At 46.1% G+C, this 24,566-nt stretch overlaps 1 protein-coding gene, 1 non-coding gene and 1 pseudogene across 2 annotated transcripts; 1 reads left to right on the top strand and 2 right to left on the bottom strand.

Moving 5' to 3' along the window:
- Positions 1–465: 465 nt before the first annotated feature.
- LOC144242841 (large ribosomal subunit protein eL30 pseudogene) lies at positions 466–1,640 on the bottom strand (annotated as a pseudogene).
- Positions 1,641–6,785: 5,145 nt separating this feature from the next.
- Positions 6,786–24,287, top strand: BCL7B (BAF chromatin remodeling complex subunit BCL7B). Its single transcript, XM_077777906.1, has 6 exons — positions 6,786–6,912; positions 11,323–11,398; positions 19,910–20,006; positions 22,167–22,337; positions 22,921–23,000; positions 23,264–24,287. The coding sequence occupies exons 1-6, from the start codon at positions 6,821–6,823 to the stop codon at positions 23,354–23,356; spliced, it is 609 nt and encodes a 202-aa protein (XP_077634032.1). The 5' UTR covers positions 6,786–6,820; the 3' UTR covers positions 23,357–24,287.
- On the bottom strand, positions 13,117–13,255 carry LOC144242929 (U4 spliceosomal RNA). The gene has a single exon (XR_013338495.1). It is a non-coding gene; the product is annotated as a U4 spliceosomal RNA (small nuclear RNA).
- Positions 24,288–24,566: the final 279 nt, after the last annotated feature.

Raw genomic sequence — 24,566 nt, 5'->3', positions numbered from 1 at the left:
TGATCTCATGGTTCGTGGGTTCGAGCCCGGTGTCAGGCTCTGTGCTGACAGTTCAGAGCCTGGAGACTGTCTTCAGGTTCTGTGTCTCCCTCTCTCTCTCTCTCTCCTAGAAATAAATAAAAAACAAAAAAAATTAAAAAAAAATTAAAAAAAAAAACAAGAAAAATACCAACCTAACATTACACTTAAAAGGGCTAGAAAAAGAACAAAAAAAACCCAAAACCAGTAGAAGGAAGGAAATTATAATAAAGATTATAGCAGAAATAAATTAATTAAAATTAAAAAAAAACCCACTAGAACAGACCAATGAAACTAGGAGCTGCTTCTTTGAAAAGATCAACAAAATTGTAAACCTTTTGCCACACTCATAAAAAAAAAAAAGAAGAGAGAGAGAGAGGACTTGAATAAACCAGATCAAAAATGAAAGAGAAGAAATAACAACTGACACCACAGAAATACAAAGGATTACAAGACTCTTAAATCAGTATCTCTGGAGGTGGAGTAGGGGGAGGTCGGGGGTATGTGGAGAACAGACTTCAGTACCTGTTGAAACTTCCTGGGTGCAGCCAGGTTGAGACCATGGGTGTACACTGTCATGGGAAGGTGAGGTAGTGAGGAACAGCGTGACCACAGGCTGACTGTAGGAGAGGGAGGGACTTACTTTATTGTTTTAACCTTTGAACACCACTGCATAGCTTTACAAAGGTGTTTTATTATAGAACGTTCCAGAGTATAATGAAAGGAGGGAGAACAGGATCGCAAACCCCCGTGTACCCATCACCCAGCTTCAGAATTACTCACATCATTGTAACCTTTTAATTTTCCAGCAGGTGGATGTGTTATATATTAAGATAAATATCATGAGAATAAAATATATGTGCCCAAGATGTATCACAGAACTATGGAGATTAAAACCTTGGGGCCAGGGCCCAGGGATCTGCATTTTAACAAGCTTCTTGGTGGGGGGGGTAGCCCTCACTGTTGGGGGCAGCACTGGATTCTCTCTGCCTCTGACTAGCCCTCACTGACTGTATTCTTTTTTTTGTCTTTAATGGGCTCTGGCCAGTTTTTTTTTTTTTTTTTTTAATATTTATTTATTTTGAGAGAGAGAGAGCGCACAAGCAGGGAAGGGGCAGAGAGGGAGAGAGAGTATCCCAAGCAGGCTCTACACTGTTAACACAGAGCCCAACATGGGGCTCGAACCCACAAACTGCAAGATCATGACCTGAGCCAAAACCAAGAGTCAGACGCTTAACCAACTGAGCCACCCAGGTGCCCTGGGAAGTTTTAGTAAAGAGAAATTTTGTGTGGTTGACTTTTCACCAGTCTCTTCTCGGATGCTTCTGGTGACGTCAGAATCATGCAGATAGGGGACAGCCAGCGTGCATACTCTAGCATTTCCCCCATGCCGTGCCCAACTCGATATTGTTGCCGCTGTAGTTTGGGCCAACATGGCGCCATATTCTGTTTCAGATTTCCTCAAGGCTGGGCAGTTGGTGAGGATGACCAGTTCCGCGTCGCCAGGTCTGACCATTTTCAGTCAGCTGGTACCCTGGTGAGTACGTTCCACTTTCCGTAACAAGCTGGAGCCTAGAGCTGATTGACTCCAGCCACTTTTCCATCTCCTTGGCAGCCACCATCTTCCTGTCTGAGGTGTGACCGGCCCCAACCAAGAGCTACCACCAAGATGGGCAGGAGGGAGAAGGGAGAGCACTCCTACAGTGCAAAGCTCTTCACCTCTGGTGTATTCTTGTTTCTCACTTCCTGGCACTGCTCATTAGCAACGCATGAAGGACACACCGCCTGTGAATATTTTGAAGTCCTTCTTGAACCTTCCATTTTTAGCCCATATAACCTCTCAAAGAATTCCAGTTCAGTGTCCAAGCTGACAAAGGCGTGGGGAGTCCTTCACAACCACCTATAGGTTTCCCTTACACCTCAGGACTGCTTCTTGGCTGTCTGTGGCCTTATAAAGGAGCACAGCTCCCAAGTGCCTTTCACAGAAAGACCACCCTGATCCTGGTCCTCTGTCTTCTCTCTCAACAGGGCTTTTAACACAACCCAAGATGGAGGGAAGGGAGAAGAACTCCAGGATAGTTCAGGCTCTTCTTCCTCGAGGCCTGTCTTCAAACAGGTTTTTGCAGATACCAGCGTGGGACACGGACACCCAGGGTTCTAGGCTGGAACCACGGGCTTCGCCAGGTTCCCCGGGCCCTGTCCTCCACCGGAGCAGCCCAGTGAAGATCGCAGCTTTCCAGAAGGTAAAATAAAGGGAGAGGGCTGGCTGAGGTGAACCCAGTGCCCTGGGGGTCTGAGCAAGGGTGGGATTACAGGCTCCGGGGACCACTGTGGAGGAGGCTTAGTTTTGAGGGAATGGGGAACAGGTCCTGTTTATCTGGGACTGAGTACTGACTTTGGCTCAGGGCATGATCTCACGGTTCGTGGGTTCAAGCCCTGCATCGGGCTCTGTGCTGACAGCCAGCTCAGAGCCTGGAGCCTGTTTCAGATTCTGTATTTCCCTCTCTCTCTGACCCTCCCGTGCTCTCTCTCTCTCTCTCTCTCAGAAATAAATAGGGGCGCCTGGGTGGCTTAGTCAGTTAAGCGTCCGACTTTCACTTAGGTCATGATCTTGCGGTTCTTGGCTTCGAGCCCCGCGTCGGGCTCTGTGCTGACAGCCAGCTCAGAGCCTGGAGCCTGTTTCAGTCTGTGACTCCCTCTCTCTCTGACCCTCCCCTGCTCACACTGTCTGTCTCTCCTAGAAATAAATAAAAACATTTAAAAAAAAAGAAATAAATAAAACATTTAAAAAAATTTATCTGGGACTAAGTCCAGGCAGAGCAGTTCCAATGAAACCCCCCAAAAATATTTGTCTACAAGGCACTTTGTAGTTTCCCAAGTTCATCCACTTCCCACCCCCCACCTCACCAGATCCTCAGTACAACCCTGTGAGGGTACAGAGCCGTCGTTAGCAAACTCATTTCGCAGAAAAATAAGACAAAAATGCAGATGAAACTGGGATTCAGAGTGGTTGAGTGATGTACAGCAAAGCCATGACACAAGTGTGTGGCTGGGCTGGGGTTCTGACTCTGGCTTCTGTCTCCGAGCGCTCTTTTCTCCCTGTGACCAGGGTCATACCGGAGGACCTGAGTAATGCTACAGTGTGAGTGTGAACTGAGGCAATGGGGAGCCACAGAAAGGATTTTAGAAGAGCCACAGTTACCATGGGCATGCTGGGCCTTCGGCACGCGTGCTGGTTGAGGGGGCCTGAGTGCTACAGTGGGACTACATCGCTCTAACAGAGAAGGTGGGGTGCTCTACAGGTCAGGGGGACAAGGCAGAGAGGGAGAGCATGGTGGACGGTGGGCCCTGAAGAGAGTCTGCTGAGAAAGAATGGTGTTCATTCATTCATTCATTCTCCCAGTCACTCTTTTGTAAGTACCTTGCCTGTCCTAAGTGTCGTGCTAGGCATTAGGGATGTAACGGTGGACTTGACGACGGGGTCCCCACCCTCACAGGCCTGACATGTTAGGGGATAGCAGATAATAAAGAGCAAATGAAGGGCACCTGGGTGGCTCAGTCGGCTAAGCATCTGACTTCGGTTCAGGTCATGATGTCAGGGTTCATGAGTTTGAGACCCTTGTTGGGCTCTGTGCTGACAGCTCAGAGCCTGAAGCCTGCTTTGGATTCTGTGTCTCCCTCTCTCTCTGCCCCTCCTCTGCTCATGCTCTGTCTCTCTCTCTGTCTCTCCCCCACCAAAAAAAAACATTGAAAAAAAAAAAAAGACCAAATGAACAAGTACAAGAACTTCAAATGTGGTTAAGCATAGGATCTTCAGGAACATATGAGGATGTTTACCCAGTGTCCTGTGGTCCTCAGGGTGGCTTCTCTTGCTGCTGACTATAATGCGGACTGTGTTCAGGGTCCTGTGGGGGTTCAGGGAAGGGATGCATCCTTCCTCCTACTCAGAGTGATCCTGGGAAGGCTTCATGGAAGAGGATGCATTGAGGTGGGGTATTCATTCAACAAATATGTAATGAGCACCTCCTGAGTTCCAGGCTCTGCTTTATTTTATTTTATTATTATTTTAAAAAAGATTTTATTTTTGGGGCACCTGGGTGGCTCAGTCGTTTGAGCGTCTGACTTCAGCTCAGGTCATGATCTCACAGTTTATGGGTTCGAGCCTCGTGTCGGGCTCTGTGCTGACAGCTCAGAGCCTGGAGCCTATTTCACATTCTGTGTCTCCCTCTCTCTCTGACCCTCCCCTGCTCTCTCTCTCTCTCTCTCTCTCTCAGAAATAAATAAAACATTAAAAAAAATTTAAAAAGCTTTTATTTTTAAGTATTCTCTATACCCAACGTGGGCCTCAAACTCATGACTTGGAGATCAAGAGTCGCATGCTTTACTGACTGAGCCAGCCAAGCGCCCCCAAGCTCTGTTTTAGATAATCAGTGAACAAAATGAAACAGACCGTATTGCCACCTTCACAGAACTACTGAAAAAAGGGATAGATAATAAGCAAGATAGACAAGTAAAATAGTGTTTCAACTGGTGATGGATGCTCTGGAGAAAGATCAATTGTGGAAAGGGGATACAGAGTGTGTCGGGGGATGGATACTGCATTCTTCAATAGGTGGCCAGGAAAGGCTACGTTGAGAAGATAACATTTGAGTAAAGACCTGAGGGATGTGGGAGAGTGAGCCATGAAATATATACAGTATGGGTGTTTCAGGTAAAGGGACCTGCAGCGCAAAGGCCCTGAGGCAGGAACTTCACTGGATGTTTTCAGATGAGCAAAGAAAGCCAGTGTAGTTGGATCAGAGAGAGCAGGGTAGAGTTATAGGAGGGGAGGTCAGAGAATTAGTGAGAGGAGGTCTGGGGACAGATGAGCCTTTGTAGCTTTTACTCTGAGAAGGGAAGCCACTGTCTTGAATAGAGGTCTGGGCTGGCTCATCTCTGCATACCCCTCAGCATCCAGCACAGGGCTCTCACCTAGAAAATGTCAAAGTGTGATTTTTTTNTTGGTAGGTGCTCACTTTGATCATTCTCTTATGCAGGGAGAGCTCCAGTGGAGATGAGGTGGGGAATGTAGGGCTAGGTGCACAAATGTGGACAGGAGCTCGCTAGGTCTTCAGAGCAGGCGATGGCTTGAGGAAGGTGGCTGACTGGCAGGGCGGGCTGGAGGAGAGATGGGCGCAGAGGACTAGAGCAGCAGGAAGGAGTAGCGGCCTGGAGTAGAGAAGTAGTAGGCGAGAAACGTCAGCGGGGAAGCTGGCAAGGACTCGGACATGGGTGAGAGAGTAGTTAGGCATAACCTTCAGGGGTCGTTGAGCTGTGTGCTTAGTCCAGGGGGACCTCTGGACAGGACTAGAGAATTCTAGGGAGATGGCCTCTTTCACGACACTTAGCATGTTCTGCCTTATTTTATTTTCTTACCGCTTCCCTTATTCTCACCTCAAGGGCAGGGAGGGTGTCTTACTCATCTTGGCATCACAGTGTCCTATATCCCGTAGGGCATATGACAGGTGCTCAGGCAGCACTTACATGGAGTTATTTTGGATCATTTGGGCTTGAGAAACATGTGCCACCCTCGATTCCATTAGTTCTAGAATCATCCCTCCCCTTTGCATGCTGGTTCAGCCCTTCTACTCCTCAGGCAGCCGTTTTTCGCGGGCCTCTCATCAGCAAGATAGCGTATGCGTATTAAGCCATGATGTTAGTTGGTCATGAAAGGCTGAACATAGCCAGGGGCTGTGTCAAGTTCAGAGTTAGCTAGGCATTTCTCTGGGGCACACAGAAGGAAGTTTCTTTAGAGGCAAGAGAAGTAGCCACTACTGACCCATCAATGCAAACCGTCACCTGCTTCCCTTACATCCCCTGATGCAGCTACTATAGGACCCTCCCATAATATTGTGAGCCTCAATAAATGCCTGTGGGGGTGGGGTAGGGAGAGCAAGGGAGCTGTACTCAAAACTAAACATTCACCCAGACATTCATTGAACATGTTCCACAATGTCTGTGGACATAGGCCTCTGAGCAATTCCATGTATCCTGTGCTCAGATGTCAGCTTCAGGGTTTTATTTTCCCAGAAGCCTCTGGAAATCCCTCCTATAGATTGGGGCTGTTATAGCATCTTGAACTTCCTTAAGCTTATCATTTATAAAATAACATTTTAAATGACTGCTCTCTGGTCTACCTGTTTTTCTAAACTGGAAGCTCGATGAAGGCAAAACCTCAGATTTTTGTCCTCTGTGTGAGCGCAGGGCTTTGTACAACGCAGGCACCATTCAGTTAATGATTATGTAATTAAATAAGGCAGTGATGTGGCATGCTAGGTGGACCCCGAGGATACCAGGGAAGGTTTCCCCAAGTTTGAGCTGGATGTTAGACGAGTAAGTGGTTAATCAGGTAAAGCGATGAGAAACTTCCAGGTAGGGAACAGGCGTGTGCAAAAGTCAGAAGGCATCCTGAAGAAAGGTGTGAAATTCTGTGGTTAGAGCACAGCAGTACAACTGTAAAGCGAGGGCAGTGGAGAGTAGAGGTAACAGAACCACGCACCCATTAAGGTCAAGTTCATAAAGCATAGATAGTGGCAGCAACTCAGGCCAGAGGACAAAGGTGCCGACATCCAAATCACTTGAGAGCCAGGGACCCCACCGGTAGCGCCTCGCACCTCGCCTTGCCGGCAGCACGTGCCGCCTGGCCGCCGCGCACCCCGGCCTGCGTGGGGGCCGAGGGGACTCCCGGGGCGCCCAGGGAGGGACGCCCGGGGCGGGGCGCNTTGGGGGCAGGGCCCCGGCCCCCGCCGCTCCCGCTGCCGCCATGTCGGGCCGGTCGGTCCGGGCCGAGACCCGCAGCCGGGCCAAGGACGACATCAAGAAGGTGATGGCGGCCATCGAGAAAGTGCGGAAATGGTGAGGGGCCGGGGCCGAGAGTGCCAGCGGGAGTTGCGGGCCCTGGCCCAGAAGAGCGCNNCGTGAGGTCGGAGGGCAAGCCGGCCGCCACCAATCAGCGGGTCGCCCGGCTCGCGAGGCCCGCCCACCTGCCCAAGGGCTGAGCGTCTCCCGGTGGGGCTGCCGGCTTCCGGCCGCGCAGGGGCAGCGGGGCCTCATTATAGACGCCGGACCTCGCGGTTTCGACCCGGCGCCCTCCTAGCTCAGGAGCCTTTTGCGTTCAGAATTGCCCCAAATAATAGCTGACAATCTCCGGGGGTTTCCCGCCGGCGGGACAGAGCGCTCTGCGTAGTAACTCGCTGTAAGTTTGGTGAGCGCTTCACACTAAACCCACCTGTCACGAGAACAGGTGGGGACATAGGAATCAGTATCCCTCTTTTTCCCCTAATACCGGTCCACACGCAGCCAGCTGGGTAGGCATTCTTTCCTCGGTGCTGCCAGGTGTCGGTAAAGCAGTTGAGACCCTACCCTCATTTGGAAACGGCTGGTGTAACGTTCATTGCCGGGCCGGTTGACTGCCAATTTTGGCTTTTGAGTTTTTTCAGAGAGCGAGCCAGTGGGGGAGACAGAATCCCAAGCAGCCTCCACACTCAGCGCAGAGCCAGACACGGGGCCGGATCCCATAACGGTGGGATCATGACCTGATCCGAAGTCAGCAGTCGGTGGCTCAACTGAACACCCAAGCACCCCAAGCTGCTTATTATTTTTTTTAATCAGGAACTTTGATGCGTTTTCACATTAAACTTTAACAGGCAACTCTTGGCACCAATTTCATGAGTCCTTTTCTCTAGCTGACAACTAGTAATAGTTTTAAAACCTAAGTAGGGGTTAGCCCCCTCCTAGCCGGAGACGTACAGCCCTTCGTCCTACACCCCCTTTTAGAGGCATTGTTGCCTTGAATTTTCTTTTTTTTTCTTTTGCGTGCTTATTCATTTTCGCACAAGTTTAAGTCCTTTATCTCTTTATATGTAAAGGCTTTATATGTAGTTGGGACTCATACATATTAGTTAAATAATTAATGATTTCTTTTCTCCTCCAAATCTAATCCTCCTAAGGTTTTTTGGTGAAACCTAAGAATCGGCACATCTTTCTCTTCGGGCTGGCTCCGTCCCTACCAGCAGTTTAGGCCAGATGACCATCCTCTCTCACCTGGAACTCTTAGCTTTTATGGTCTCCTTGCTTCAACTCTTCCTCATTTACTCAGTCCATTCATCACATTGCAGTCAGAGTGATTTCACTTTTTTCCAAGTGTAAATATTATCACAGCACTCCCACGCTTAAGAAACAATGCTTCAGGGGCGCCTGGGTGGCTTAGTCGGTTAAGCGTCCGACTTTCGCTTGGGTCATGATCTCGCGGTTCATGGGTTCGGCCCCGCGTCGGGCTCTGTGCTGACTGCCAGCTCAGAGCCTGGAGCCTGTTTCAGGGTCTGTGTCTCCCTCTCTCTCTGACCCTCCCCTGCTCACGCTGTCTCTCTCTCTCTCCTAGAAATAAATAAAAAATATTAAAAAAAAAAAAAAAAAAGAAACAATGCTTCAGTGACCTCTTCTCCTTTTATGTTAAAGCCAAAGATGATCCTTCCTACCTCACCTGCCTGGTTCAAACTGGCTGCTTTCTTGGGGGTTGATGGCCATCTTTCAGCTAGGGCCATGTGCTACCTGGCATCCTCCTCTTCCCTCTCCTCTTCCTTGCCTATTAACTCCTAGATCTGTTCAAAAACTGCTTTCATGGGGTGTGTGGGTGGCGCACTTGGTTAAGCCTCTGTCTTGGGCAGAGATCATGATCTCATGGCTTGTGGATTTGAGCCACATGTTCTAACAGCTCACTTTGGATTCCGGGTCTCTCTTTCTCTGCCCCTCCCCAGCTCAAGTTCTGTCTCTCTCTCCTTCAAAAATAAATATTTAAAAAAAATTGTTTTTAATTGCTTTCTCAAGGGACACATTTCGAGATCCCCAGTCTAAATCAGGTCCCTTCCATAGTACTTCCCACAGTTGTATTAGCTTGAATCGAAAGACATTTCCTATATTTGGCTTTTTAACTTAACAGAAGTGGAAATTCGATGTGGTTAAACCTAATGATTAAGTGACTCTGAATTGTTTGGTATTTGTTTCCAATTGGAATGGAGGCTCTGTGAGGCTAGGGACTGTAAGCCTTGCTCCCTGTGTGCCCAAGATCTAGCACAGGGTCATGTGTAGCAAATATTTATTGAATAAATGAGGAAGTGGAGTGCTCTATAGGAATTAATTTCAGTGTCTTAAATGTGTAGTTCATTCTTCTTTCTGTTTGCTGAAAAGCATCCTCAATATCAGTAGTCACAACAGTTTTACTTTTTTTGCTTTTTTTGTGATCTCACGGTTTTTTAAAAATTTTTTCTAACATTTGTTTATTTTGGAGACAGAGAGACAGAATTTGAGCAGGGAAGGGGCAGAGAGAGAGGGAGGCACATAATCTAAAGCAGGCTCCAGGCTCTGAGCTGTCAGCACAGAGCCTGATGCAGGGCTCGAACTTTCGGACCGTGAGATCATGACCTGAGCCGAAATCAGGCGCTTAACCAGCTGAGCCACCCAGGTGCCCCATTGTGACCTCACATTTGGACCTGAATTTTTCAGAAGCAATACTTCAGGCTCCTCTATTCTGCTTGTCCATAATCTCATCCTTATTCAAGAATGGGGAAGGAGACTCATTTTTTAAGGCTTATCTCAAAAGTAACTTCCTTTGTAAAATAAAACCTTAAAGCCATCTTTTGTAGCTTAGTCTTCACCTCTTTCAGAAACCAGTGTAAGACTTGGAAGCATCTGGTCCTGTTCCTGGGATAATTTTGGAATGGAATTGTGTTTCAACCTAGAGTTCCACAGGAGTCCTAGGAGTTCTCCTTTGCCATGGGATTTCCTCGTCTTCCTGTCTTACAGCCTTTTCAACTGCCTTATCACCTTCATGTGTTACATTGATTTCCTTTCTTGACTTTTCATCCCCATATGCCTATATGGTCAGGGCCATATCTTACACATCTTTTATCTTCTGCAGGGTCTTGTATAGTAGGGCCTTAAAAATATCAGTGGAATAGGGGCGCCTGGGTGGCTCAGTCGGTTGAGTGTCCACCTGCGCTCAGGTCATGATCTCACGGTTTGTAAGTTCGAGCCCCGCATCTGTCTCTGTGCTGACAGCTACCTCAGAGCCTAGAGCCTGTCTTTGGATTCTGTGTCTCCCTCTCTCTGTGTCTGTTTCCTGCTCACGCTGTCTCTCTTTCTCTCAAAAATAAATTTAAAAATTAAAAAAAATAAATATCACTGGAATGAATTAATTTTTGGAAAATAAAGTAATGCCTGGTAGATACCAGAGTTTAAAAATGTGCTGGTACTCCGTGTAGTCAGGTAAAAAGGGCTTCTTTGCTACACTGTACATGAGGAAAGGCAAGTAGAGGGTTCAGAGCCAAAGGAATTTGTTAGAGACATCTTTTGGAAGGGTTGATTGTGCATCTAAAGGTAAACTATAAGGGCGCCTGGGTGGCTTAGTCGGTTAAGCATCTGGCTTCGGCTGAGGTCGTGATCTCGCGGTTTGTGGGTTCGAGACCCACATCAGGCTCTGTGCTTATAGCTAGCTCAGAGCCTGGAGCCTGTCTTTGGATTCTGTGTTTCCCTCTCTTTCTGTCCCTCTCCGGCTCACGCTGTCTTTTCTCTCTCTCAAAAATAAGTAAAACATTAAAAAAAAAAAAAGTTGAACTATAATTTGATGGAGAGGAAGTTTGGAAGGCATTTAAGAATGAAGGAATGTGGGGCACCTGGCAGGCTCACTGGGAAGAGCATGTAACTCTTGGGTCCTGAATTTGAGCCCCATGTTGGCTGCAGGGATTACTAAAATAAACTTAAATTTAAAAATTGGTGGGGGTGTGTCTGGGTGGCTCAGTCAGTTAACATCTGACTTGGGCTCAGGTCCTGATCTCCCGGTTCATGAGTTTGAGCCCTCTGTCAGGCTCTCTGCTGTCAGTGTGGAGCCCGCTTCAGATCCTGCCCCCCTCAAAATTAAATAAACATTAAAAAAAACTTTTTTTTTTAATGTTTTATTTATTTCTAGGAGAGAGACAGACAGCGTGAGCAGGGGAGGGTCAGAGAGAGAGGGAGTCACAGATTGAAACAGGCTCCAGGCTCTGAGCTGGCAGTCAGCACAGAGCCCGACGCGGGGCTCGAACCCACGAACCGCGAGATCATGACCTACGCGAAAGTCGGACGCTTAACCGACTAAGCCACCCAGGCGCCCCCCAAAAAAAGTTATTTTTAAAAGATTGAAGGAATGAGCTGCTGAAAAGTTTAAAATCACATTATGAACAGAACATCTGTTTTATTATTTATCGGTTTTAAGAAGTGTCTTTCTTTCAGGGAGAAAAAGTGGGTGACTGTGGGTGACACGTCCCTTAGGATATTTAAATGGGTTCCTGTAACAGACAGCAAGGAGGTAAGTGTGGAAGAAAATCAAAACAACAAACAGGTACCATTTCCTTCCTTCCTTTCTTTCCTTGATTGTCTCTTAATTATAAAGGAATTTATTTCCCCAGAATTGAGGTGAAAGTACTTTAGGGCACCCTCTGTGGTTGATCTGTGGAAAGCCTCTCTCTCTACCCTCTTTATTTCCTTCCCTTAATGCATTCTTCTTTTCCAAGGCTCGGTGAACCACAGCCCAGGCCTGCTCCCTGTGATAGTCAATATGGTTTAATTAGAGCATAGCTTATGCCCATTGATTTCCTTATTGTCTGTGGCTGCTTTTGAGTTCTAATGGCAGAGTTGAGTCATTGGCATAAGACCTAAAGGCCCACAAGGCCTGAAATATTTCTTATGTGGCCTTGTAAGAGGTTTGCTGATTCTTGCTCTTAGCTGATTAGCTGTCCACTATAGTGTATTACACGTGTCTTAAATATATATATCCTTTTCTGATTCCTCTTGCATGGGTTTCTGTGGATGGCTGTGTATTCTTGGAAACTACATAGCATTGTATCATGTTCGTGTTTTAAAATTTGTAGAGCATTGTGCTAAAAAACTGGTGTCTTTTGATCAGCCTCGTTTTTGAGAACTCTCCACTTTTCTGTAACTGTAAATAGAATTATTAACTTCGAATCTTGCATAGTATTTTCTTATATGCAGTGGTCACATTATCTACTTTGCTTGAGTGATAAACATGTAGATTGTCTCCAACTTTTTTTCCTCGAATTGTTTTTAAAAAGCTCAAATATCAAACACAGACAGTAAATAAAACGTAAATGTGTCGTCAGTATAACAGGAAAACATAAAGCTAGTACCCTTGTGAAAACCACCCAAATCAACAAACAGACCATTACCAACTTCCCCAGAGGCCCGTGTTTGACTCTTGCCGGTGTCCCCAGCCCCACTAGAAGAAATCTCTTTCGTACTTTTGCTTTGCTTATCACTTTTCTAGTCCTTTGTAAATATTTGTAACTTTATATAAACAGCATCATGAAGTATCTCTTTTCCTGTGTCTTGCCTTCTGTGCTCAGCATTAGGTTTGTACCATTCACCCATGTTGTCTTTGGAGTCATTTGTCCCTTTTCATCGCTGCATGGAATTTTATCACAGGCCCGTGCCCTGATTTACCTCTCTGATCCTCCTGTAGGTGGCTATTTGGGTTGTTCCCCGTTTGGGGTAATAGGAACAACACTCCTGTGAACATTCTTATTTAGCGTATGTGTCAGGCTGGGCATGGGTTTTCCTAGGAGCTGTTCCTACAAGTGGAATTGCTGGGTCTTACAGTATGTGTGTGTTGACCTATAGGAGCTAATGCTAAACCGTTTCTCAGACTGGTTATGCCACTTTGCACTCCCACCAGGAATAGAGTTCTCATTGCTCTCAATCCTCTACAGCTGGTATTGTTACTTATATGTGAAGATAAGTCGTGATTTTAGTTTGGTAACTGCTTATGTAATAACTAATGAGATTGGACACATTTTTAATGTTTAGGAATGAACCTTTTGGATTTCCTATTTCAGGAAGCACCTCCTTAAGTCTCTTTGATTGTTTTTTTCTATATGACTTATGGGAATTCTGTATTCTGGACCCAAAGCCTTCATTCCATGGCTTGTCTTTGCACTCTTTAGGCTGCCTTGACTAACAGAACTTTTAAATGTTTTAAAGCCTTTTCCTTCTTTGAGGCCACAAAGATCATCTTCATACAGTCTTCTAAAAGTTCATTATTCACTTCTCATTTATGACAACACCTGGCACTGATTTGTGTATTTTCAATTAGCAATAATCGTGCCTCGGATAAACCTCATTGGCTATGATACTGCCACTGCGCAATGCTTGATTAATGTGTATTTTGAAGTAGGGGCCTGATTTCATTTTTTTACGCATGGACGTGCATTTGTCCCAGCACCAGTTATTGAAAAGACTGTTCTTTTCCTCCTGCTCTGTAGAGCCACCTTTGACATATTTCAAGTGTCCAAATGTGCTTTCTACCAAAAACTCTAGCTTTTTGGTAGCATAGATGACACCCCTTAAACCGTTCCATTCTTCTGGAGGACTTGTGGGTTAGATGCCCGGGAGCAGGCTTGCTGTCCCGGGCCTGCACATGAATTGATCCTACTGACTGCTGTCCGATCTCTCTTCAGAAGGGCTGCCCCCGTGTAGTTAGCCCACTTCCCCAGGATGCTGGGGTTTCACACTGCCATGACTTCATGGCGTTTGATACTACGGATCCTGCCAGTCTGATCAAGCTGTTTATTTTGCGTTTCTCTGATTACTCAGGAGGTTGATAATTTTCTGTCTTCAGGTTTCCATTCAGATTTCCTTTTTATCCATTTAAATATCCTCTCTTGTGATTTCTTTTTAATTTTTTTTGTATTGGGTTTTCTGTCTTTTCTGATTTGCATGGATTCGTTGGTATCATAGATACAGAAGACTCTGGTCACTTTTGTATATTGTAGATATCTTTGTCTGACATGTTACTGTCTAGAACTTTGTCAACATCGTCCTTTAAATTTGTGTCAAACTAATCAATTCTTTTGTACGGTTTTTGCTTTCTGAATCTTGTTTGAAAATTATTCTCCACTATTTGGTTATAAAGAACATCATCTCCTGTTAGGTTGTTTTTTTGTTTTTGTTTGTTTGCTTTTTAGGTTTATTTATTTATTCTGAGAGAAACAGAGACAGTGTGAGCCAACGAGGGGAAGAGAGAGAAGGAGAGAGGGAGTCACAAGCAGGCTCCACACTGTCAGCACAGAGCCAACGCAGGGCCGCACTCACGAACCATTAGATTGTGACTGGAGCCGAAATTAAGAGTCGGTCCTGTTAGGTTTTTTATTGTTGTTGTTGTTGTTTTTTAATGATGGAGATATGAATCTAATTTTAATTTTCCTTCATACAGACAGCTATTTCCCCTAATGCTATTTACTCTTTCTCCACTGATTTGGTACGTCATCTCTGTTGTGTGCCGTATTCATATCTAGGTTGTTTTTCAGCTCTCCATTCTGTTTTGTTGTTATTTTATCTCCTCCTGCACTGGAATGATTTTTATTTATCATCAGTTTTTAGTTTTTATTAATGTTAAGTAGGGCGAGTTTTCTCTCTTGCTGTAGGTTTATTGGGAAGATGGCCTTTATTAAAATAAAAATTCCCAGGGTGCCTGGGTGGCTCAGTTGGTTGAGTATCCCACTCTTGATTTCAGCTCAGGTCGTGATCCCAGGGTCGCAGGATCGAGACCACATTGGGCTCAGCTCTGAGCATGGAGCCTGCTTGGGATTCTCTCTCTGCCTCTCTCTCAACCCCTCTCTCCCACTAGTGCACACACTCTCTCTCTAAAATATTAACAATAATAACAATAAAATAAATATTCCTTCTCTTGTTAGGTTTCTAAGAGTTACTAAAAATTATGAATAGATGTTGGACGCTATCCAGCTGCTTTTCCTGAGCTTACTGAAATAAAATGTTCATGTGATTTTCCTCCTCTAATGTTTAATGTATTAGTATGGTGAATTATATTAATAAAATTTCTGATGTTGACACTTTTACATTCTTGCATGCCTAAGAGAAATTCTACTTGGATACGCTTCCACCCATATGACGTGGTATTCAATTCACATTTAAGATATTTCATGAGAGGGGCGCCTGGGTGGCTTAGTTGGTTAAGTGTCCAACTTTCGCTTAGGTCATGATCTCGCGGTTCGTGGGTTCGAGCCCCGCATCGGGCTCTGTGCTGACTGCCAGCTCAGAGCCTGGAGCCTGTTTCAGAGTCTGTGACTCCCTCTCTCTGACCCTCCCCTGCTCACGCTGTCTCTCTCTCTCTCTCTCCTAGAAATAAATAAAAAACATTAAAAAAAAAATATTTCATGAGATACTTGCATCTGGGTCATAAATGAAATTGGTCTATAATTTTCTTTTAATATGCTATCTTTACCTTGTTATGGTATTAAGAATTACATTAACGTTCTAAAACAAATTAGGCAATTGTGCCTCTTTTTTGATTTCTAGAACAAAGTAAGAAAGTTTGGTAGAACTCACTTTTAGTACTTTCTGGGCGTTTCGTTGAGAGATGGTCATTATGGTGGTTTTAATGGTGACTGATGTATTTAGATTTTCTCTTTTTTTTGTAATTATTTTGCATTTTATGTATTTCCCAGAAATTGGTTGTTTAAGAGCGTGTAGTGCTAGGGCCTCCCCCTTTCTTCATTTCCTCATGAGTGTGTAGCAACGAGGCTGGGCACTTCCCGGCTGGCCAGTAATGCTAAACTTTTGGCAGTGCACTCAGTCTTGTCTAATAAAGAATTAATTGGCCCTGTTCAAATGCCAGCAATGACCCTGGTATGTAGTTATTCATAATATTCACATTACCGTAATATGATCCAGTTTATGGTCTCTCCTAAAATCTTTATCCAAAAATCTTGTAATTTTTGTTCATCTTTTCTTTTGTTTGCTTTGTTCTCTATTTCATTAGTTGTTGCCATTGTTATTTCCTGTTATGTTTTTTTGGGTTTACCCTGTTGTTCTTTTTCTAGCTCCTTGTATTAAACTTAGCACTTTATTTCTAGTTTTGTTTTCTTTTTTACACAATACATTTCACTTTAGGGATGTCTGGCTGGCTCAGTCAGTGGAGCGTGCAACTCTTGATCTCGGAGTTGTGAGTTTGAGCCCCACGTTAGGAATAAAGTTTACTTAAATTTTTTTTCACTTTAGTCGTCTCCCAAATTTTCACATATATGCATGTCAAAATATCATCAATAGTGTAATTGTCTTGGGGCACCTGGGTGGCTCAGTCGGTTAAGCGTCCGACTTCGGCTCAGGCTATGATCTCACGGTTCGTGGGTTCGAGCCCTGTGTTGGGCTCTGTGCTGACAGCCAGTTCAGAGCCTGGAGCCTATTTCAGATTCTGTGTCTCCCTCTCTCTGACCCTCTTCTGCTCACGCTGTCTGTCTCTCTCTCAGAAATAAACAAAAACATTAAAAAAAAATAGTGTAATTGTTTTAAGTTTTTCATTAATTCCTCTTTAGTTTCCTCTTTTGTGAGATTATGACCTGAGCTGAAGTTGGACGCCTAACTGACTGAGCTGCCAAGGCGCCCCTTTAGTTTCCTCTTTAAAGTTTATTAGTTTTTAAAAATATTTATTTATTTATTTTTGAGAGAAAGCATAAGCAGGAGAGGGACAGAGAGAGAGAGGGAGACACAAAATCTGAAGCAAGCTCTCGGTCCTGAGGTGTTAGCGCAGCCCTGAAGAGGGGCTCGAACTCACAAACCATGTTTGATCTGGACTGGTACATGATTGATTTTTGGACCACTTACTTGTGATTAAAACAAGTATAGTCTCTAGGTATGAAATTAAACAATAAACAAGCATTTCTTATGTTACCCAGATTTTCTGTATCCTTATTTTTTGTACGTTTGGGCTAATATTACAATTGCATTACTCACACCAAATTTCCTCATGTTGGTGGTTCTTCAAAACAACTTTCCAGTATCCTTTTCTTTCTGAGGAGACCTACTGTGTTTTATTGAAATCCTCATGTCCTGTTAGTGTCCTTCTTCCGGTGTATTTGTTCTGTTTCTCGTCTTTCCTGGTGCTTGTTTCCTCCGGCATCTGGTTAGTCTCTTCTGTGCACTCTGTGCACTCAGTTTTTATTCCCCGGGGGACTCTGGGCTGCCGTGGCCAGCAGTATGTAACTGAGGGAGGACGTAAGCCCGGGCTCTGGGTTTCCTTCCTCTGAGTGAATTTAGGCCATTGTGTGAGCCTTGGGATTCAGCCTTTCCCTTATCCCCTCTCCCTCTTCCTCTGCCCTCCCCCCGCCCCCCCAGGGAAGTCCCTAGTACCAGTCTTCCAGGTGCCACTTTGTCTGGATGCCATGCATCCTTCCTTGTCATTGCCAGCCCCAGGGAGCTGGTGGGTGGAAGTTAGGGGGGCTCTGGAGCCACCCTTTAATTTTCATCCAGCCTGGCTCTAGTGGTGCCACTACCCACAAGGGGCTGAAGGTCAGGAACTTAAATCTCCTGGTACGTGGGGAAGGGGACGCACTGGGAGAAAGCCCCACCCCACCCCAGTGCGTTTCGCACGCGTAAGCCCCTGGCCCTTTCCTAATTCAAATTCTGCCTGCCAGGGGCACTTGAGTAGCTTAGTCTGTTAGGCTCTCTCTCTCTCTCTCTCTCTCTCTCTTTCTTTCTCTCAAAATAAACACTTAAAACAATAACACATTCTCCCTGCCCAGGACCCAGCTCCCTTTCTTCTCCCAAGGGCTTCTCACAGTGTTTGCTGAGGTCCATCAGTTTATCTGTCCTCCAGTGGTCCACGGTGGTGTGCCATCCTCTAAGGTACCAGTATAGACCTGCTACGTTAGGCAGAATGGGAGACGATGATCAAATTGGTGAAGAGGAAGTGGGAAGAATCCAAGGGAATGGGACACCGCTGACCAGAGAGTAGATTGGCACAGACTTCACGCGGGTCAGGCTGTTGTCACGTGTGCATTGAAAAGTTTTCAGTGATGGCGGCGCTAATGAACTGGATGGCGGGAGTCCTTCCACAGTGTATGGTCCCCTCAGTGTGTACTTTAAATGCCTTACAAGTTTAGTTGTCAGTTATACCTCAGTACAGAGGACGGGGGGGAGTAGTTTTCAAAATGTTTATCCCTTTGATCTAGAAGTTTTATCTCTAGGAATTTATTTTCAGGAGATAATCATAATGTGTACAAGGTACATCTACACTGTTGAGCATTACAATATGGTTCAGAGTGTTTGAGAATTGCAAGCAAAATAAAGACTGTATTGTGGAGAATTCATTAAGTCATCGTGCACGGTTATCTTGTAAAGCTGTGTAACCATTATAAAAGATGTTATAGCAGTGGCAAAGGAAAAAAATTTTTAAAGATTAAAATTAAAATTAAAAGATTATTTTTTTAATGTTTATATTTACTTTTTAAATTCTTAAAAAATTTTTTAATGTTTTATTTATTTCTGTGAGAGAGAGAGAGAGAGCGTGAGCAGGGGAGGGTCAGAGAGAGAGGGAGATACAGAATCTGACAGAGCTAGCCGTCAGCACAGAGCCCGACGCAGGGCTCGAACCCACGAACCATGTGATCATGACCTGAGCCAAAGTCAGACGCTTAACCGACTGAACCACCCAGGCACCCCCATTTACTTTTTAGAGAGTCATGAGGTATAGTGTATTTCAAGAAACATAGTATGTTTATACTTTTTGATCTAGAAGGAATTTTTTTGGTGTGAATTTATCAAAATAAAATGACCCAGAGAAGAAATGAAACTTGAGAATCATAGGTTTATTCCTAGTGGCCATAAATAAACACAACCTGAAATAAGTTGAAGCTAAATGACCAATAGGTGAGGGTTACCTGGGTGGCTCAATTGGTTAAGCGTTTGACTCCTGATTTCAGCTCAGGTCATGATCTTGCAGTTTGTGAGATTGAGCCATACCTCTGGCTCCATGCTGACAGCACAGAGCCTGTTTGGGATTTTCTGTCTCTGTCTCTCTCTCTCTCTTTCTCTCTCAAAATAAACACACACTTATAAAAAATGCCTAATAGGTAAGAAGCGATTAAGGAATTTATGGTTTATGGAATATAATGCAGCTAGTAAAAATTGTGTTTCTGTAGTTCATGTGGTGAAATGTAAAGTCTAATTGGGTTAAAAGTATGTCTGCATGTGGAAAAATTGAAGGGAAAGACTTGCATGAGGGTGTACAGTTGATCATTGCAGAGAGAGGATTGAGAGCTGTTACCAAACATTAAATGCCTGTGCAATAAATAGACCTGTATAAGAAGTATAAATTAGTAAATTTGAGATTACCCAGATTTAAGCTTTGGCCCCTCTGACTTGCAAATGTTTGCATGGATTGTTTCCTTTCCTGTGGGCTTGTGTATCACAAGCTAGTGCTTACCTTTGCACTGCGGTCACCCACATGTGTAACCTGCATCCTGCTCAAAGGAAATGATGTTCTAGGCCAAGGTGGACATGGGCAATCATTTTGAGTAGATGGGTCGATTGTCAGGAATCCAGGTAGAGGGACCCCTTTGTCCCGTCTCCATTCACATTATATATAAAGCGACTCCTTCCTTTGTCCATTCTTTCACTTTTTCCTGCTGTGCTACCAAAACAAGAATCCTTTTCGAATGAGTACTCTGCATTTCTTGTCCATCCATACAGGGAAAGGTTGGATAGAGCGTTTGCTCAAGGCAGGAGGCAGAAGAGAACCACAGGGAGCTCTAGTGGAAGCCTGTGTATCTGCTTCTCACCTTTGAGTCATATTAGTTCTGGAAGGGTCCATTTTACAACATAGAGACACTGAGACTTGGGGACTCCTTGTCCAGGATTCTGTTATTCCCTGGGTCCTGGATTCTCAAACTATTGTCGTTACCCGTGTTTAGTTGTAATCCAGACCTCAGGTGTCTTCTGTAGCACCCATCTACCTCTCTCTGGGTCTTCCGCTTGGCTCTGTCATATTCCTCTTTTTTTCCTTTTCTAGAAAGAAAAGTCCAAATCGAACAGTTCAGCAGCCCGGGAACCTAATGGCTTTCCCTCTGATGCGTCAGCCAATTCCTCTCTCCTTCTTGAATTCCAGGGTGAGTTGCATCCATATGTCTTCCTTGCAGGAAAAGCAGCACTTAGATGAACCTGTTAATAACGAGAAGAATAGCTTCGTGTGTCACTTCAGTGCCTGCTGTTTTGCTGGTATCTTGCTGACACTTTACATCAAGTCTTTTCATTTAAACCTCACAGCGACCCTGCAAGGTAGATGATGGCGGCTTCATTCTCCATTTAGGAAAACCGAAGCTCAGAGAGATGGAAGTTCTGTATCTCAAGGTACATAACTAGTAAGTGACAGGCCCCATGTCAGGTTCTGGTTCTTTGGATCAGAAGCTCTTTTCTTTAGACTGTATGTTTTATGATAACAGTGCCTTAGACTAGGCCACCCAAAGCCAGGGCCTCTCCTGTCCCCTGTCAGCAAAGTTCCTCCTCCAGAACCAGTCTGCAGTAAGTGTCCCGCCTGTGGCAGCACTATGGTCCCAGTACTGCCTTCGCACCTGCGTGGTGGCTGCTGTTCAGAAGCACCGAGCTTCAGGTTTTTGTCCTTCCCTCGGCCTGTGATCTAAAGCAGGCAGTTATCCTCATGCCTGTTGAAGGAAGCGGGTGCTCCGAGAAGAGGTGTTTGCCTAAGCTCAAAAGTGACAGAGCTTTATTCTTTTTATAATAGAATGTTGCTTCCGTGTTAGCATAGAAGACTGTGGTCTTTGTAGGAGTAAAGACTAGCTTGGCACGAGACTGGGAGCGTGCAGGGGTCTTCCCCCTCCCCCAGCCGCCCGAGGTCAGGGAGTGTGCTGGAGGAAGGAGAATATGAGGGAACGATTTCCTAGCTGTGTGTGGGCTGTCCAGTAATCCCAAAGCTCTGGGAGACCCACGAGGCTCTGTTTCCTCAGTGTGGCCACCATCTCATCCCTTTCATTCAGCGAACATTTTCTGAACTCCTACTGTGTGCCGGCTGCCGGGTACCGCACTGGAGATCCTGCAAGGACAAGTAAGCCCCGAGCCTGCCTGCACAGAGCATATGGAAATTGGTGTGTAAAATACTAATCGTAGGTGTGCACAGGATACAACAGAAGCATGATAGGGTGGTCATTTCCACCCACAGGAGCCTGGGACACGGAGGAAGTGATGCTTGAGCCAAGTGGTGGCCTGCATCAGGGCTTCCCGGGAAACCGGAAAGAGCAGGCCCTACCGGCCACCTGTGCGTGAGGCAGGTCTAGGTTAGTCCACGTGGCTGGAGCCGAGGCCGCAGCACGAAGCCTGCTGTGTGGCAGGACAGTCAGCAGTAAGCCTGTAGGTCAGGAAAGGTTTTGTAGGTTGTGATAGGGCCATGATGTGTGCCTGCAGGGCGGCCCTGGGATTCGAATTGGAAAACCGCTGAAGATTTAGAGGGATGGGTCTGGCACAGTGTGAAGTGCAGGTGGGAGTACAGCGGACTGAGGGAAGGGCGGCCAGGCGGCTGCTGCAGGAGGCCGGGACGGAGACCAGGAGGCCTGGCCGAAGGCACGGGAGAGGAAGGGACGGACACCAGTGGCGTCAGAGCGGTAGGATGGGTCAGATTTGGTGACGGGCTGCTGGAGGCGAGGGAGCAGAAGGAGCTTTTGACTCCTTAGTTTTTAACTTAGATGGTGAGTTTAAGCCTTTGGACAGACTGTCCCAGGTGGTAATTTCTTGGTCCTTGAGATGGCCAGGTGGAGCCTGGGCTGCTGACCAGCCCGAGTGACTGCCTCCAGATACCACCACGCGTCTTATGATAGCCGAGAATGCCAGGCACATTTTAGCGTTTTCTACACCTCTTGTGGGAAGAGTTGAGAGGCACAGCTACATCACTCCCTTCCACTGGACGGTGAAAAACTACCAGGTCCAAACTATACTTAGTAAGAAAGAGGGGATTACTAAGTATACGCTGACCTTCCCGAAATGTAAATGCTGCACAGACTTAAAGATTTTGGCTGCATCTGGTGCTGAGAATAATGTGTTGTGAAATAGAAAATGTTTAAATGAATCATCTTAGGCTGTGGATAATTTGCCCTGTCTTGGCTTATTTGCCTTCGGTTCTGGGGGCATCAGTAGCAACGATCATTGTATTTGGTTGCGCCCGTGGCTGCCTAAGGAGACCCAGGCCCTTGGCTCTGTACCGTTACTCTCAAGAAAAATGACTACTCTCAGCTGTTGTCTTTGTCATGTTTGGTTTTCAGATGAAAACAGCAACCAGAGCTCTGTGTCTGATGTCTATCAACTCAAGGTAGACAGCAGCACTAACTCAAGCCCCAGCCCCCAGCAGAGTGAGTCCCTGAGCCCAGCACACACCTCTGACTTCCGCACAGATGACTCCCAGCCCCCTACTCTGGGCCAGGAGATCCTCGAGGGTGAGTCACAGTTGACCCAGGACAAGCGTCTTGGAAGGGCCTGTGCTCTTGATGTTTCTGTTCTTTAGAGGAAGAGGTTAGAGACAATGCCTTGGGCCTGGCAGCCTTGAGCCATTTGTCAACGTTTCAGCTGTTTTGGGGGAGGGTTGTGTTTTCCCCTCTCACAGAATGAAAGAAGAAAACGAGCAACACAATTGAGTGCCAGGCCTGTGTAAGGCACTTTTCATATTTGATACCTGGTATAATTTTCTCAGAGACCCTGAGAGATAGCAGTTGTCATCTCCATAGTACAGATGACAAAGTAGAGTCTTAGACTAAACTGCTTGTCTGAGATCGCATAGCTAGCACCTGGTGGAACCGGATGTCTCCAATTTCATTCCTTCTGACTTTAAAGATTATACTCTCTGCATTATATCCTGCACATTTCCTCTGATGACATATATTGATTCTCTGGCCAGTGTTGCTCTTTCCCCAGATGCCTCCACATAGCTCTTAGGGAAGCTGCCCTGGCTTGAGGCAGATTCCACAGGAGTGTCCTGCCTTGGGAAGCCCTGCAGTTGTACTGACCTTGCTGCTTTTTCAGAGCCCTCCCTGCCCGCCTCAGAAGTTGCTGATGAACCTCCCACCCTCACAAAGGAAGAACCAGTTCCGCTAGAGACCCAGGTAAGGAGCCTTTGGGTTTCCCAGTTTCTGAAAAAAAGTCAGGACTCTGTTGATGTGAATCGGACCTTACAGCGTCAAATGTGCTGTGACCAGGGTGGGGAGGCAGCAAGGGAAGCTGAATGTCTCCAGGTTACATGGCAAGGGCAGAAGTTTGTTTATCTGCAAGAAAGTTGGGGGTGGGCTTCTGGGCTGTAATTAGGGTGGGCGGGGAGGTTCTGGTACAGAGGGATGGCCCTATAATTTCATGCTCTGACTGCTCCTAGATTGCTGAGGAAGAGGAAGACTCAGGTGCCCCACCCCTGAAACGCTTCTGTGTGGACCAACCTGCAGTGCCGCAGACAGCATCAGAAAGCTAGCACCGTCCTGGCGCCCTCCGCCTCCTGGCCCCCTGCCTCTATTTATTGCATTCTGGTTCTGGCCGTGCTTTGTTGCTGGGGTAAGGGCAAGCACTGGGGTCCAGAGCTTGCACATAGGAGCCTTCTGGGCTGGAAGGTTGGCATAGGACTTGGGGTTATAGCATCATCTTCCCGTCCCTGGCACCTGTGTTTGCTTGCTCCTGAGAAGAGGAGCACTCATATTCTTTTTGCACCCCACGTAGGCTGGGGCATCAGCCATCCCGAGGTTCATGTGTCACCTCCAGGTAGCAGTCTCTGCTCCAGAACCTCTGGACTGAGCTGCTGGCTCTTCTACAGGAGGAGAGATGTGGAAGGCACTCTCTAGAGAAGAGAGTGTCCAGGGTTACTTGAACTTGAATGGAGACCGTAGATTCATGGACTTTCCCGTCGGGCTAGGGGCCTGTTGGAGAAGGCCTGGCAGAGTCTTCGGAGGGAAGGGGAGGCTGTACATGAGGGCGGAAAAGTCCGCATAGATTTCTTACTGTCCTGACACTTCTGCCCATTTCTGAGGTTATCCTGCCTCTCATGGGCTCTTCAGCTGCTGACAGTCCTTTGTCCTCTGCTCTAACCACTCCCTTCCCCCAACACACACACACACAGCTTTCCCTGTTTTCACCTGTACGTTTCATTCCAGCATCCCCTGCCTCCTGCCACAGACTCTGCCCCAGCAAGGATTTGAGGTTCTGCCAACAGTACCCCTCCCCCACAGTACTCCTTCAGCTCAGACTTTCTAGAAAGTTCCCTCTTCTTTGAAATCTGCATGTTTAATTGAACTTTGTGATTTTATTTTTTGTTCAAAAAAGTTTAAGAAAATGGAAATGGGCAACAGTGAGTGAAGACATATTTTAGCACTGAATAGAATATTTTTAAAATTAAACTATTTGAAATACGTCTTGCTGGTATTTGAGTGCTTCCTTCTTGAAGGTTGTGGGGGCAGGGCCTAGTGGGGCGGTGGATGAGTGCCTGCCAATTGTCTTACTCCTACAGAGGGACTTTCTGATAGAAACGATTTGGAGACCCCCTTTGAAGTTGCCATGTAGTCTAATTCACTCTTCTGTCCCTGTGTACACTGAATCCAACCAGCATATGTTTGCCATGGCTCTGGTCCTTAGGAGGCATTCGTGAGTGGTTTTTTTTTTTTTTCCTTTTTTAGCTTATGGTAAAGTGTACA

This window comes from Crocuta crocuta, unplaced genomic scaffold, assembly GCF_008692635.1.
Source record: "Crocuta crocuta isolate KB4526 unplaced genomic scaffold, BGI_CrCroc_1.0 scaffold217, whole genome shotgun sequence".
NCBI classification, from domain to species: domain Eukaryota; kingdom Metazoa; phylum Chordata; class Mammalia; order Carnivora; family Hyaenidae; genus Crocuta; species Crocuta crocuta.
Note: the sequence above shows the minus strand (reverse complement) of the source record. Positions and strands in the feature narration are given on the sequence as shown.

Bases quoted from the DNA above. Each gene is read 5' to 3' on its own strand.
- BCL7B (XM_077777906.1), top strand. From the start codon at position 6,821: ATGTCGGGCCGGTCGGTCCGGGCCGAGACCCGCAGCCGGGCCAAGGAC. The intron at 6,913-11,322 runs GTGAGGGGCCGG...TCTTTCTTTCAG, and splicing joins ATCGAGAAAGTGCGGAAATG to GGAGAAAAAGTGGGTGACTG. The intron at 23,001-23,263 runs GTAAGGAGCCTT...GACTGCTCCTAG, and splicing joins CAGTTCCGCTAGAGACCCAG to ATTGCTGAGGAAGAGGAAGA.